The sequence below is a fragment of the Garra rufa genome, chromosome 1 (genome assembly GCF_049309525.1).
Source record: "Garra rufa chromosome 1, GarRuf1.0, whole genome shotgun sequence".
Lineage (NCBI taxonomy): Eukaryota > Metazoa > Chordata > Actinopteri > Cypriniformes > Cyprinidae > Garra > Garra rufa.
The window spans coordinates 21,695,554-21,711,076 of record NC_133361.1 but is presented as its reverse complement, the minus strand read 5'-3'; the positions used below and the strand labels follow the sequence as shown (position 1 = coordinate 21,711,076).

The 15,523-nt window shown below is 35.2% G+C and overlaps 1 protein-coding gene across 3 annotated transcripts in view; it reads right to left on the bottom strand.

The window, feature by feature from the left end:
- Positions 1 to 2,432: 2,432 nt before the first annotated feature.
- The window catches only part of nfixb (nuclear factor I/Xb), a 75,727-nt gene continuing 62,636 nt past the window's right edge, over positions 2,433 to 15,523 (bottom strand). The window contains exons 6-8 of one of the 3 annotated variants that reach the window (XM_073848755.1): positions 12,568 to 12,696; positions 9,106 to 9,281; positions 2,433 to 2,504 (exon numbers count right to left, since the gene is read on the bottom strand). In XM_073848755.1, the coding sequence (XP_073704856.1) occupies positions 2,433 to 2,504; positions 9,106 to 9,281; positions 12,568 to 12,696 (377 nt within the window). Of the gene's footprint in view, positions 2,505 to 9,105; positions 9,285 to 12,567; positions 12,697 to 15,523 lie in introns of all 3 variants that reach the window. The other 2 variants (XM_073848763.1, XM_073848771.1) reach the window with 2 other exon arrangements.

The window sequence follows — 15,523 nt, the reverse complement described above, 5'->3', positions numbered from 1 at the left end:
GAGGTTTTTACAGTTATTATTGCACTTTCTCAAAATAAAATTAAATTAAAAACATTTTCTTTTCACAAACATACATTTTGCTTAGCGTCTTTTGACAAAACTAGTGTTTTGGTCATTTTTTTATCATTATTAATGCATTTTCCCATTGCATATTTTCTTTAAAAAAAAAAAAAAGATAAAATAAAACCTTTTCTTTTCATGAAGATAATTTATGCTCTGTGTCTTTGACAAAACTATTTTTGGTGTGTTTTTTTTTATCATTATTAATGCATTTTCCCATTGCACATTTTCTTAAATAATAATAATAATAATAATTAAATAAAACTTTCTCTCTAAACAATAAATGAAATAAACAAAATAAAATAAAAAATAAATAAAATCTTTTCTCTTTACAAACATTTTTGCTCAGTGTTTTTGACAAAACTGGTGTTTTGATGATTTTTTTTATAATTATTAATGCATTTTCACATTGCACAGTTTCTTAAAAAAATAAAATAAAATAAAACCTTTTCTTTTTATGTACATAATTTTTGCTCAGTGTCTTTTGGCAAAACTAGTGTTTTGGTGATTTTTTTTTTTTATTATTCATGCATTTTCTCATTGCACATTTTCTTTAAAAATGTAAATAAATAAATAAAACTTTCTCTCTAAATAATATCTGAAATAAACCAAATAAAATACAAAATGACTAAATAAAAATAAAATCTTTTTCTTTACAAACATTTTTGCTCAGTGTCTTTTGACAAAACTGATGTTTTAATGATTTTTTATAATTATTAATGCATTTTTCCATTGCACTTTATTTAAAAATAAATAAATAAATAACAATTTTCCTCTAAATAATAAAATAAAACCTTTTCTCTTCACAAACATATTTTTTTCCTCAGTCTTCTCTAAATTATAAATAAAATAAAAATAAAATAAAACCTTTTCTCTTCACGAACATCATTTTTGCTCAGTGTCTTTTGACAAAACTTTATAATTATTAATGTATTTTCCTATTGCACATTTTCATAAAAATAATAATAAAATAAAATACAATAAAACCTTTTCTTAAAACATAATTTTTTTTATGTTCGTATTTTTTATTAATGCATTTTTCTATTGCACATTTTCTTAAAAAAAAAATAAAACAATTAAATTAAATAAAAAAAACTGATGTTTGGTCATTTTTCAATATATTACAAATATTAATGTACTTTCTCAATGCGCATTTTCCTATAAAATAAAATACATTATTTACAGGATGTTTTTACTAATGTCATTTTTGCTTAATGTTTTCTGACAATGTTAATGTTTCAGTAATTTTCTTAAAATAATCCCCCCTTTTGGGGACACATGAAAGCTCAAATGCAACATTTCATAATTTGAATTAATAAAGCACTTATTAAATGCATATTTTCCTAACAAACAATAAATAAATGATGATTTTACTATTCTCACTGCCTCTTGCTTTTATCAATGTATTACACTGAAGCAAAAATAAATAAATAAATGAGCATTTATTCTTTTACTATTGTTTCACCGCCTCTTGCTTTTATCTTTTGTTAATGTTTGTATTAAATTGAATTAAAATTAGTGCATTTTCTCAGTGCACGTTTTCCTAACAATAACAAATAAAAAATACTAATAAAAGAAATACATTTTTCACTGTTGCTGTGTGTAATAATTATAACAACAGTAACAATTTACTTTCACTACTGCCTCACTGCCTCTACAAGCACTGATAAAAGATAATTGCACTAAATTACAACCAATGCATTCATCAAAATAAACAGGCTCAACTGAAAATAATGAATCTTCTTCTGTTTTGCACACTCAAGTCATTTATCTCTGAGCAGACCAAAAAAAAGTGCTTCCTCTGCCTTCTAAAATTTAGGGTGAACACACTGGAAAATGTGCGAAATCAGACAAAGCGAAGTCACTGCCAAGGATTCACAGCGGGAGAGAAGAAACAGAGACGCAGAAGTCACCAGCAGAGGGTGATAGCGAGTCGAGAAACCAGTTAAAGAAGTAGAAATGAGGAAAGGTTAAGGAAAATGAATGGTCAAATCGAGAGAGGCCGACCAGCAGAGGGAGGAGGTGAGAGCGGGTGAGTTAGCGGCTTCAGATGGTCACCATGTGTTGAGGAGCAGGGAGCCGGCCCGGGGCGGGTGTGCTTTACACATTAATGACTAAAGTGTACTGGGTGATGGAGGAGGCGCAGTGTGGCGGCCGCACATTCGCAACGCTCAAATCAACTACACCGCACCGATCAGCTCGAGTTATCGCAGACCCGCTCCAGATGGGCCCGACACCGCATAGCAGAGAGCATCATGGGAAACACAGGAGGGGAGGAGCAGGCTAACATGCTAAGATGCATGATTTGAAACACTTGAACATTTGTTTTGAATGCGACAGTGTGACAATCACCTGCGTCTGCTGGGGTATGTTCAGAAAGTTGTTGTCCCGTGATCCGATGCTGACAAACCTGTTGGGAGCTGTGGAGCCTGGCGTGGAGTATGCTGAGAGAGAGAGAAAGAGACAGAAGAAGAGATAGAAAATATAAATAAAAAACACAATTTATTTAATTTTATATTTAAAAACAATGTTAGAAAATGCATTAAGCATCCTGCTTTTTTTGTGAAACTTTCTTGCACTAAATGGACTGTTGGCAAACAAGAAACAAAAATATGTACGAATTTATCATCCAAGATACATTATGCGATTGTTCTTGGTTCTTGGTTGAATATTAATAGATTAGAAACGTTTGAATCTGCAGGTTTGAAGTCATTATCAAATTTAGGGCAGTTTTTTTGGGGGGGTTTGGTTTCAGATTTCTTTGATGGACTCCATAGTGTAGCCGTTCATCAGATATGGAGATCAAACATAAATCATGGAAAAATCAAAGACAAAGAGCCGTATTTGTTCTACAGTTCGCTGTTAGTGCTTTCATCAGCAAATGTTCAAAAAGTAAACAAAGATATGAAAAGCTGTTTTGTTCATTAAATTCTGTTAATGAACATAACTTTTGTATTAATATAGAATTGAGTTTTGTATATATAGAATAAATAAAATATTAATGGCAACATATAAGCGTGATTGCAGAATTAAATTCTATACGAATGCAAATAAATTCTATATTAATACACAATTTAATTCTATATTATAAATGAATAAACGGCTGTGATCACAGACTTTAATTTTATAATAATACAAATAAATTCGATATGATATAAAAGTAAATTATATAAAATAAAAACACCAATATATGAACTCCTGTGAATTAAATTCTGCATTATTGCAAATATATTATCTATCAATCTAGATTGCACATTAATATAGAATTGAATTTTATAACATAAACACTAATATATAAATGGCTGTAATCGCAGAACTGAATTCTACTTTAATGCAAATAACCTCTATATTAATATAGAATTGAAATTTTTCTATCTAAATTCTAAATTAATATAGAATTGAATTCTGTATTATAATTATATAAAATATAAACACTACTATATAAATGGCTGTAATTGAACCGAAATTCTGCATTCATGCAAATAAACTCTATATTAATATTGAATTTAAATATCTCTATACTCCACATTAACATAGAATTGAATTCTATATTATAAATTATCTGTAAACACTAAATTAATTCTACACTAACGCAAATAAACTTTATATTAATATAAATTTAAATCTATCTATCTGTCTATATTCTACATTAATATAGAATTGAATTCTATAGGTGTTATACATTAATGCAAATAAACTCTAAATTAATATTGAATTTAATTATATCAAAATTCTACATTATTTTTAGAATTAAATTCTATATTATAAATATGTAATATATAAACACTAATATATAAATGGCTGTAATCGCAGAACTGAATTCTACATTAATACAAATAAACTCTATATTAATGTAAATTTAAATCTATCTTTCTACATATATTATACATAATTGTAGAATTGAATTCTATAGTATAAATATATAACTGAATTCTACTTTAATGCAAATAAAATATATTAATATAAAATTTAAATATTTATATCTATATTCTAAATTAATATAGAATTGAATTCTAAATTATAAATATATAATATATAAACACTAATATATAAATGGCTGTAACTGCAGAACTGAATTCTACATTAATGCAAATAAACACTATATTAATATAGAATTTAAATTGATCTAGCTATCTATATGCTACATTAATATAGAATTGAATTCTATATTATAAATATACAATATATAAACAATAATATATAAATGGCTGTAATCACAGAACTGAATTCTACATTAATGCAAATAAACTCCATATTAATATAGAGTTTAATTCTATACTACTGCACTGAGTTTCCATAAACCTTTGACTGTGGTTTGCAACCATAAAACACCTATAGTTAAATTAATGAAATATATGTGACCCTGGACCACAAAACCAGTCATGAGGGCCTTTTTAAAAAAAAAAATTTATTGAGATTTATACATCAGCTGATTTATAAATAAGCTTTCCATTGATGTATGGTTTGTTAGTTTGACAGATACAACTATTTAAAAAAAAAACTATAATAATTGAGAAAATCACCTTTAAAGTTGTCCAAATGAAGTTCTTAGCAATGCATACTACTAATCAAAAAATAATAATAAAGTAATAATAAAAAAATAAAGTTTTGATATATTTATGGTAGGAAATTTACAAAATATCTTCATGGAACATCATCTTTACTTAATATCCTAATGATTTTTGGCATAAAAGAAAAATGGATAATTTTGACCCATACAATGAGTTTTTGACTATTGCTACAAATATACCCGTGTTACTTGAGACTGGTTTTGTGGTCCAGGGTGACATATTATCTGGCAGAATAAATCTGATCACTGTTTTTAATTAATTATTACTGACTGCATCTTTTATTCATATTGTTGTTATGGCCATTATATAAAAAAAATATACCCGTGTTACTTGAGACTGGTTTTGTGGTCCAGGGTGACATATTATCTGGCAGAATAAATCTGATCACTGTTTTTAATTAATTATTACTGACTGCATCTTTTATTCATATTGTTGTTATGGCCATTATATAAAAACAATCAGCCACAAGAGGCCATGTGTATTTTGTAATGGCTAAGGGGGTTTCAGGCCATTTGTTTTTGTATCTAAACTAATAATGCATGACCTCTATGTGCTAAATGCTGTAACATAGGTTAAAAAAAAATTCTCTCTATTTGTGAGCAGGTCTGTTAACTGCGTTCTGGAGAATCAGCAACATATAAACACATAAAAAGACACACACAAACAACATAAAAACCAACTGAAACAATGCAAGAAAACACAATGAAAAGGAACGAAAAACAAAAATAAGAAACATGAGAGAAAAGAGGAAAAGAAATGCAAGTGCTCCGTCCAGTGCCCCGTCTGTGGTGAGTGAACATTTTACAGTACGTCTGATTATCCACCCCGATACGGCACCTCCTTTCTAAACGGCCCAAATTTGGTTTGTGTACTGGACGAACTGACCTTTAGACCAGCACTGGAGCTCAACTATCACATTTCCACAGGCCAAAAGCTAACCAGCAATGTGAACGTAACCAAAACAAACTCAAATCAAACCAACGTAAAATTACAAAGCATGGGTTTCTGGATGTTGCATTTGGGAGTGTAAAGGCCCTTTCACATCAAGTCAGGGATGCAAAACACTTTGGCCAGCACAAACCAATCTGGACCACAATACAAGTTCAAGACGGTCTAAGCTGGTCTTTTCAGTTTGGTAAATAAAGACTCTTCCATCTTGTTTTAATTTTAGCGCCAAAACTGCCACAAAATGATGAGGTCAAATGAAATGCATTTTAAAAGGTATTTTGGAGTCCCCTTTAACTGCCCTAAATTTGCACCCTTCAAAACAGAGACCCCAAGAGGACAAAGTCATGGTAAAAATATGAGATGGGAGGAAATTTTTTTTTTCAATGATTCTGTATTCCCTTGCAAAAGTATTGTGTTCCCTGAGAAACTGCGTTCACTTGCAAAACTTTTGCATGCTCCCAAATGTATTGCATCGCTTGTTTTTCATGAGAAACTTTGCGTTCCCCCCAAATTTTGCTTTCCCTTGCAAAGGTATTGCAATTTGGGAGTGCTATATTGAAACATTGCATTCATTTTAAATGTATTGTGTTCCCCTGAGAAACTTTGAATTCCCTAGCAAAAGTATTGTTCCCTTTCAAAAATATTGTGGTCCCTAAAAACTTTGCATTTGCTCACAAATCATTTAATTAGCGGCCAAAAGTGTTTCATTCTCTTGTAAAAGTACTGCATTCCACCAAAACTCGTTGCGTTCATTTGCAAACATTTTGTGTTTCCTTGCAGAAGTATTGCATTCCCCCAACAAATCAATAGCTTGCAAAAGTATTGCATTTCCCTGAGATACTTTGCGTTTGCTTAAAAAAACTTTGCTTTCCCTTGCAAAGGTATTGCACTCCCCAGAGAAAATTTGAGTTCGCTTGCAAAACATTTGCTTGCAGAAGTATTATTCCTTAGTGAAACTTTGTGTTCCCTTGGGAAACTTTTGCATTTGCTTGCAAAGTTTTTGCATTTTCTTGCATTAGTATTGCATTCCCCTGAGAAATTTTGCGTTCGCTCGCAAAAGTTTATTTCCCTGTGAAACTTTTTGTTCTCTTGGGAAACCTTTGCATTCATTTGCAAAATGTTTATGTTGCATTAGTATTGCGTTCCTCTGAGACATTTTGCGTTCACTTGCAAAAGTATTATTCCCCTGTGAAACTTTGTGTTTGCTTGGGAAACTTTTGTTTGCTTGTAAATTATTTGCACTTTCTTGCAATAGTATTGCATTCCCCTGAGAAATGTTGTGTTCATTCACAGAAGTATTAGTCCCCTGTGAAACTTTGCTCTAGCTTGTGAAATTTTTGCGTTCTCTTTCATTAGTATTGCGTTTCCCCTAATCAATTTTGTTTTTTCGAAAAAAGTTTCCCTGTGAAACTTTGCATTTGCTTGGGAAACTTTTGCGTTCCCCTGTGAAACTGTTCACGTAAGGAAACTTTTTTTTTGCATTCGCTTGCATTAGTATTGCGCTCCACTAAGAAACTTTGTTCGCTCGCAAAAGTATTATTCCCCTGTGAAACTTTGCGTTGGCTTGGAAAACATTAGCGCTCGCTTGCAAAATTTTTGCACTTTCTTGCATTAGTATTGCATTTCCCTGAAAAAATTTTTTGTTCGCTCACAAAAGTATTATTCCCCTGTAAAACTTTGCACTTGCTTAGAAAACTTTTTCGCTCGCTTGTGAAATGTTAGCGTTCTCTTGCATTAGCATTGTGTTCCCCTTAGAAATTTTGCATTAGCTCTGGAAAATATTCCCATATTCGCAAAAGTATTATTCTCCATGAAAATTTGCATTTGCATGGTAAACTTTTGTGTTCGCTTGCAAAACATTTTTGTGTTCTCTTGCATTAGTATTGCGTTCCCCTGAGAAATGTTTGCGTTTGCTTGCAAAAGTATTATTCCCCCATGAAAATTTGCATTTGCTTGGGAAACTTTTGTGTTCGCTTACATTAGAACATTTTCTGTTCTCCTGCATTAGTATTGCGTTCCCTTGAGAAATTTTGCGTTCGCTTGCAAAACTTCTGTTTGTGTTCTCACAGGATTTTTATAAGAGAACACAGTGTTTCTCAGGGGAACAAAAAAGGTTTTGAGAGAGTGCAAACTTTCTCACAGGAATGAAAAAGTTTTGCAAACAAATGCAAAGCTTCTCTACGGAATGCAAACCTTTTGCCAGTCAACGCAAAAACACTGAAAAAATTTTTTTCCTTCCATCTCATTTTCCCGAATTACCATGTTCCTTTATGGGCTCTGTAATTAATGATGACTGTTAAACTTTTAAACCACTAAAACTGCTGCCTCAAAACTAGGATGCATAAAGCCCTGCAAATATGTTGCATTGGTTTCATTTAAACTGAAAAAAATAAAATAGAAAGGACTAGTTCTGACCCACCAGTTAGCGAATAACGAGCATTTAATGTTAATTTAAGGAACACAAATTAAATGGCAAAAAAGCGGGGGCTAGACGACTGGGTATCTTCGTGGGGTTTGGTGGAATGGGGGGGGGGGGTCGGGTCACTTACACGGAGATGTGGGTGAGGTGAGTCCGCCATCGGGGGGCGTGCTGCTGGGTTTAGAGTCTGGCATTGGGAGGGGCACTGGACGCGCCACAGGGGGGGGTGGAGGCAGCAAGAAGGAGCCCGGCATTTTGCTCTGGCCGCTCCCGTTCGGCTGCAGACGACACAAACAGGGTGAGGAGTACGGACACGCCCGACACCCCGCAAATGAAAAAAACAACGCAGGCTCGCTCCACAAAAAAGGAATGGGCGGTGGCTGGTAGTGGAGAGTGTTGAGAGGGAAACAACCAAAAGGATGGTGAATGTCTGTTTGCTTTTGTTTATGAAGGGGTGTGTTTGTGTTTGTTTGTGTGCATGTTTGTGTGTTGACTTCACCACAGGCACAGACAGGAGCAGTGGAGGAGCTGGAAAAACTAAAATGGAGGACTTTAGGCAGAAGGTGAAGAAAAAGAAGAAGAAATGGACGCACGAATGGTGAGGTGAGTTTTGGTCCATGGAATGATGTCAAATCAAAACCAGGGCGCAAAAAAACCAAGCCACTTTTACGACGCTGAAAAATGGCACAAGCAGAACTGAGGAGGGGATGTGCGCTATGCTGAAATGCGCAGAGGTCGTCAGCTGTTGCGCAGATGGGTTTTTATCGTGGAAGTGGACAGAGAAGGAGAGATTAACTCAAGATCGTCTAGACAAGCACAAGATACATAACAGTGGCCGATCAGTTGGCCTCAAAGACAAGGAACGCACATCGGAAAAGACGTTTGAGTCTGAGGTTACTGTAGTCACACCAATCATTCAATAATCTTTTTTTTTTTTAGTTCTATTCCATACAGTGTTCTATATAGCCATTTCCAGTATTCACTATAAACCAGTCTGAGAACGCCTGCATAAAACATCAAAGCAAAGCAAGTTGTACATGTAGAGCAGCAATTACTGACCCCACAAAGTCAGATCAGAACTTCCCATATGAAGTCACTTCCTCTTACCTGACCACTAGCCTGTCCCGATCCGTCAGCGCACACGAACTGCACGAACTCCTTGAGCGGGTCCTGTCCCGGATGGTGGTGGTATCGGATGGTGGGATGGGTGAAGTACGGGCTGGACTGCTGGATGATGGAGGGTGAGGGGAAGTGCAGGGAGGATGCTGAGGCACGGGGACTTCCTGCTGACAGACACAGAGAAACAGAGAGAGAGGTCAGCGATACACAGCAGTACAAGCGCTAGCAGTATATTAGTAATGAGCGAGACTGACACACAGGGAAACAATGAATGACATGAGATGGAAGTGATGGAAATCAGTTTGGGAAAACTGTGTTTAACAAAAATTAGGGACAAAACTGATAGCAGAGCAGAGCTAAATCTGACAAAACCACCCTTGACGGGATCCCATAGGACGTCCTCATAGGTAAAAATGATGCCAAAATATATACATTATTATATAATGTAATTGTTGGCTTTATATAAAAACAATAAATGTGAGTAAATGTGTGCATCAGTTTATAATATAATATGTTCATTTATATATAATATATATATAAATTCATAAATGCATAATTTATAGATGCATAACATTTAAAATAAATATAATATATATTTCTTTCTGTCTGTGTTCTCTTTCATTCTCACATTATATTAATTTCACAAACTCAAAACTATGCAGACACAAACATGTTTTCAGAGTGAAAACGCCTCTTAATTGCCATTATTTTATCATAATACTGTATTTCATCATGGATTATATAACAATTTTTAATACAAATTGCCAACAGAGCCCCCAAACTCTTAACATAGACGACTATGCCAACTAGGTATCGTCCATGAACGTGCAAGAGATTGCTTCAAATTAAACTTCGGTTCCAGATTTTGTGCATTAGACGACCTGCTTAGAAGTTAATCAAACTGTATGAAATTATATGCGAGCACAGGTAAACAAATAAAGCATATTTAAATCCAAAAAAAATCAAACATTGATACATTTTTGCATCAGCACAACCTTAGCGTGAACGAACTGCAGTAGTTCTTGATAGGTCATGTTGCGCTCTCATTTGCATGAAGAATAACATTGCGCTCATCCCCATGATTGGCGAGTGGAGGGGTGAGGGGGTCTTGTCTCCTCCAGCCAAGCAGGGCCCCCAGCTGCCCGGGACAGTCTGCCAACTTCCAGAGCCTCCCTGTAACCCAGACGCGGGCGCCGCGCTCCCAGCCAAAGCCCTGCTTTTCACCCTCTCTGCCGCGCAGACTGCTATTCCCTCCTCTTCCTCCGTTTCTTTCGCGCTTTCATCATCCACCCTTTAATCCCATTAGGGAATGGGATGGAGCCAAGGCTTCAAGAAGGAGGCAAATGGCACCGCAAACTACCGCCACCAAAGACCCCCTCCCACCAGGAGTGACTCCACAACAAAACACAACCGCGCTACACACAACAACACATGACCACACAACAAGAGAACATCACCAGCAATTCATCTGAACGTACAACACTGCAAAAATCTGTCTCTTTCAGTCTGTCCTTCTATCCATTTATCTATCCCTCTGTCTGTGCCTCTGTATATCCATCCATCCGTTTGTCCATTTATCTATCCCTCTGTCTATCTATCCATCCATCCATCTCTTTCTATCTGTCCTTCTATCCATCTGTCTATCCCTCTGTCTGTCCCTCTGTATATCCATCCGTCTGTCCATTTATCTATTCCTCTCGTCTATCTATCCATCTCTTTCTATCTGTCCTTCTATCTATCTATCTATCTATCCCTCTGTATATCCACCCATCTGTCCATTTATCTATTCCTCTTGTCCATCTATCCATCCATCCATCCATCTCTTTCTATCTATCCTTCTATCCATCTATCTATCCCTGTCTGTCCCTCTGTATATCCATCCGTCTGTCCATTTATCTATCCCTCTGTCTATCTATCCATCCATTTCTTTCTATCTGTCCTTCTATCCTTCTATCTATCTATCTATCTATCTATCTATCTATCTATCTATCTATCTATCTATCTATCTATCTATCTATCTATCTATCCCCTCTGTCTGTCCCTCTGTATATCCATCCGTCTGTCCATTTATCTATCCCTCTGTCTATCTATCTATCCATCCATCTCTTTCTATCTGTCCTTCTATCCATCTATCTATCCCTCTGTCTATCTATCCACCCATCCGTCTCTTTCTATCTGTCCTTCTAATGTATCTATCTATCCCATCCATGCATCTGTTCATTTATCTATCCCTCTGTCTATCTATCCATCCATCCGTCTGTCTGTCTGTCCATTTATCTATCCCTCTGTCTATCTATCTCTTTGTCTATCTGTATTGACTATCTCTGTCTGTCTGTCTGTCTGTCTGTCCATCTATCTATCCATCTACCCATCTAACCATCTATCCATCTTCCGTCTTCTATCTATATCTGTCTATCCATTCCCTTGTCTGTCTGTCTATTTATCTATCCCTCTGTCTGTCTATCATCTATACTGTCTGTCTGTCCATCCGTCTCTTCATCCATCCATCTTTACTTCTATATCTGTCTATCCATCCATCCGTCTGCCCATCTATCTATCCCTATCTATATCTTTCAGTCAGTCAGTCTGTCTGTCTGTCTGTCTGTCTGTCTGTCTGTCTGTCTATCTATCTATCTATCTATCTATCTGTATTGTCTATCTCTGTCTATCTATTCGTCTGTCTGTTCATCTGTCTATCCATCCATCCACCCACCCCACCACCCATCCATCCGTCTATCTATCTATCATCCATCTGTTTGTCCGTCTATCCATCTATATATCTGTCTGTCTGTCTGTCTATCTATCTGTTTGTCTGTCTGTGAGGCTGGTTATAGTAGTTTTGCAAGTTTTAATAGCTCTCATATAAGAAATAATGAATAATGGGCCAATTATGTATTTAGACACAAAAAAGGACTCTATTAATGCTACTGATTTGATGAAGAGATGCTGCGGTGCCTAATTTTGGCACATTTACAATTTTTGTCTTCTCTTCCGTCTTGTTTACTCAATGATAGATGATAAAATACTTCAGAACATCTTTGAAAATGCAGTTTTCTAATCCTGTGAGTCTTTCAGGAAAAGAGAGTGCTTTGATCACTGCTGTACAACATTTAAAACAACATCTTACAAGCTCACGTGCATCTAGGCAGTAAAACGACGCCTCTGGCGGAGGGAGAATGAAGTTGGGAAATGGAGAGACCAATCACCAACCAATCACATTGACAGACAGACAGACAAAAAAAGACAAATCAGCCTCGGTACAGAGGAGAAAGAGGGTGGGGGGTGGGGGGGTCGAACGGCGAACGCCTTCACCCGACCCGACCGTGGCATAAACACGACCTCGCCTCTCCCCGAACGTCACCACATCCGACCCCACCAGGGGGCGTGAGGGAGCAGGACAGGAAGGGGAAGGATGTGGGAGGTGGGGTGGGGGGGGCTCTGAACTCTCACCTGGTCTTACACCTGCCAGCATGGGCAGCGGGTGATGGGTGAACGGCATGCGTGCAGACCTCGTATGGCCGGACAGAGCGCTGAAATCGAATTTCCCCGACTTCTTAAGAGAACCAGGCGACGAGAGTCCTGGTAAAAATGGGATCAACAAAATGGCAGAACAGAGATGTGGATTTAATCAAACAGGGTTTGTGCTTCTTGATCTTCATCTAAAAAAAAGATCTTATCCATCTCAGCTTCTAAAACACTACAAATTTTCTGATAATAATACTAAAAAAGATCTCTTAATCTACAGGTAAGACACTGCTAGGGCTTTTTTGTTTGCTGTAAAGTATAGAGAAGCCAATCACACTGCAAAAAAGAATTATTAATCGGTATTTTTGCCTCATTTTCCAGTAAAAACATCTTTAACAAGAAAAAATTTATTTGCCAATAAGGTAGAAAAATAAATGTTTTTTTTTTTTTACCCCACTGTCAAATTGCTTTGTTAAAAATATATTTTAATCATAAACTTCACTAGATGTAAATGAGATTTCTCTATTATTATGACTATAAATGCATCTTGTTTTAAGGATGTTAATATATATAAACTGGAAAACAAGATGAAACACTGCTTAAGAACTGTGTTTTTGCAGTGCTGACAGGTCCAGGGTGCGAGCTTTGCTTTGAAGCAGTGGAGTGCAGGAAAGAGTGGGATAGGGGTCGGGACAGGGCCAGGAAGGGTCTCTATGCAGTTGTAAGTGGGAAAATAGATGCCACGACAGCAGATCCCAAAATAACTCATGTCAGTCTGTCTGTCCCTTACAAATCACCAGATCACCAAAGGAAAGAGTACAGTGTCAAAGCATCAATGTCAGGATTTGCACTATTTATCACAGTTTTTACAGTGACGTCAATTTTCAAGGATGCTAAAGAAAAGAAAAAAGCTGAAGAGAGATTTGCCGCTTAATATTTTTTTTTTGTGGAAACAAAATAGAAAATACATATAAAAACACCATTTAGAAAAGATTTATTTTTATAACATTATAAATGTATTAACTGTCACTTTTGATCAATTTAATTGAATCTTGCTGAATGAAAGTATTCATTAATTATTTAAAAAACATTTAAAAATCGTAACTTTTGAACGATAGTGTAAAAAAATGACTAATTTCTCTTATTTTAGTGCTAAATTCCTTAGATTGTTAAGATTCTATATCTATATCTACATATACAATAGTATAAAATGTTTTATAATTTTATTAGTTAACATTTTTTGTGCATTCCACGTATTTTAACAAATAAATAAATAAATGTAATTTATTCATGTAATTAAAGCTAAATTTTAGGTGTCACATGATCCTTCAGAAATTATTCTAATATGCTGATTTGCTGCTCAAAAAACATTTATTATTATTATTATTAATATTTAAAACAGTTGAGTACATTTTAAGGATTCTTTGATGAACAGAAAGATCCAAAGATGAAAAATAAAAAAAAACTTTTGTAAAATTATACACTATAGCATTAGTCAGTATTATTATTCTTTCTTTCTATTTATCTATGAATATAATAAATATAAAGGAATATTATTTTTATTGATGCTTTAAATCGATCAAAAACGATGATAAAGACATTTATAATGTTACAAAAGATTAATATTTCAGATTAAAGCTGTTCCTCTGATAATAATAATAATAATAATACATCAGCAAATCAGAATATTAGAATTATTTCTGAAGGATCATGTGACACTGAAGACTGGAGTAATGATGCTAAAAATTCAGCTTTGAAATCGCAGAAATAAATTACATTTTAAAATATATTCAAATAGAAAACAGCTATTTAAAAATAATACAAATATTTCAAAATTGTACTGTTTTTGCTATAGCATTTTTTTAATCTTCAAATCCTTCAAAATACTTCTGCCATTACTTAAGAGGTGAAAAAAGAGATCACAGTCTGCAATTTACACAAAAGTGAGAAAAATGTTCAGCCAAAAAACTGCAAGGCTAAACAAAAGTCCCTTCATTTCCAGATGATCTTGCTTATATTAGTTTGAAATGATGGATTGATCTGGACTTAACCTCTTTAACAGGTTTTTAATAGTCAGCAAAGTTAATCAGTTTACCGACGACAAGTCAATAAGCAAACAAACAAACAAAAAAGTACCATACAAACACTTGAGCAAAACGACCTAAATAAATCAGAGAGTAAACAAATTTAGTTTAATAACTTGTCTGGTTTATGTGAATATGTGTTCAGAGTGACTCAAAAAATTTTAGTACACCCGAGCAACCGCATTACTAACGCCAACCGAACAGGACGACACGTCTTCACACACCAAATGCAAATGAGTAAATAAACGTAAATACTAGCTGTGTACAGACTCTGACATACAAACACTCTTAAACTCCACCTGGGGAAGCAAATCTGAGGCCTTCACTTGACTTTTCAGCGCTGAGGGAAAAAGTCAAACACAAGCGCTTCTGTTCCAGTGGCAGGTCCGAAGGGCCATGCCAAAAACAGGAGGACAGGCGGGAAGCGTGATGTGAGAATGATGAGGGAAATGAAAGGAGAAAGTATGCGATGGTTTGGTTTTCTCGTATATAACGCCGCATTAATGTGTCGTCCCGATCCTATAAACGTCAAACTGAGGCCGCAGGGCTGCTAGCTTCAGCTGTCCTGAGTTTGGCATCAACGCGAGGGCTCAATATACGCCGGGCTCACCCAGTGACCCAGAAACATGGCCAAACATGTCAAGACTCGGGATGGAAAGGAAAAGGAGTTTACCATCAAATCCTGTGGCTGGTTTTGAGGGAAACAATTATCCTAAGTGGTGATTTAAAAACCCAATTTAAGATGTTAAAGAGCCTTGTGAGGAAGCTACAAATCTGCTAAATATGCCAATGTCACGTTTAAACAAATATCTGCCTCCTGAAATGTCAATAAATGATATAAGAAAAAAAAAATAGAG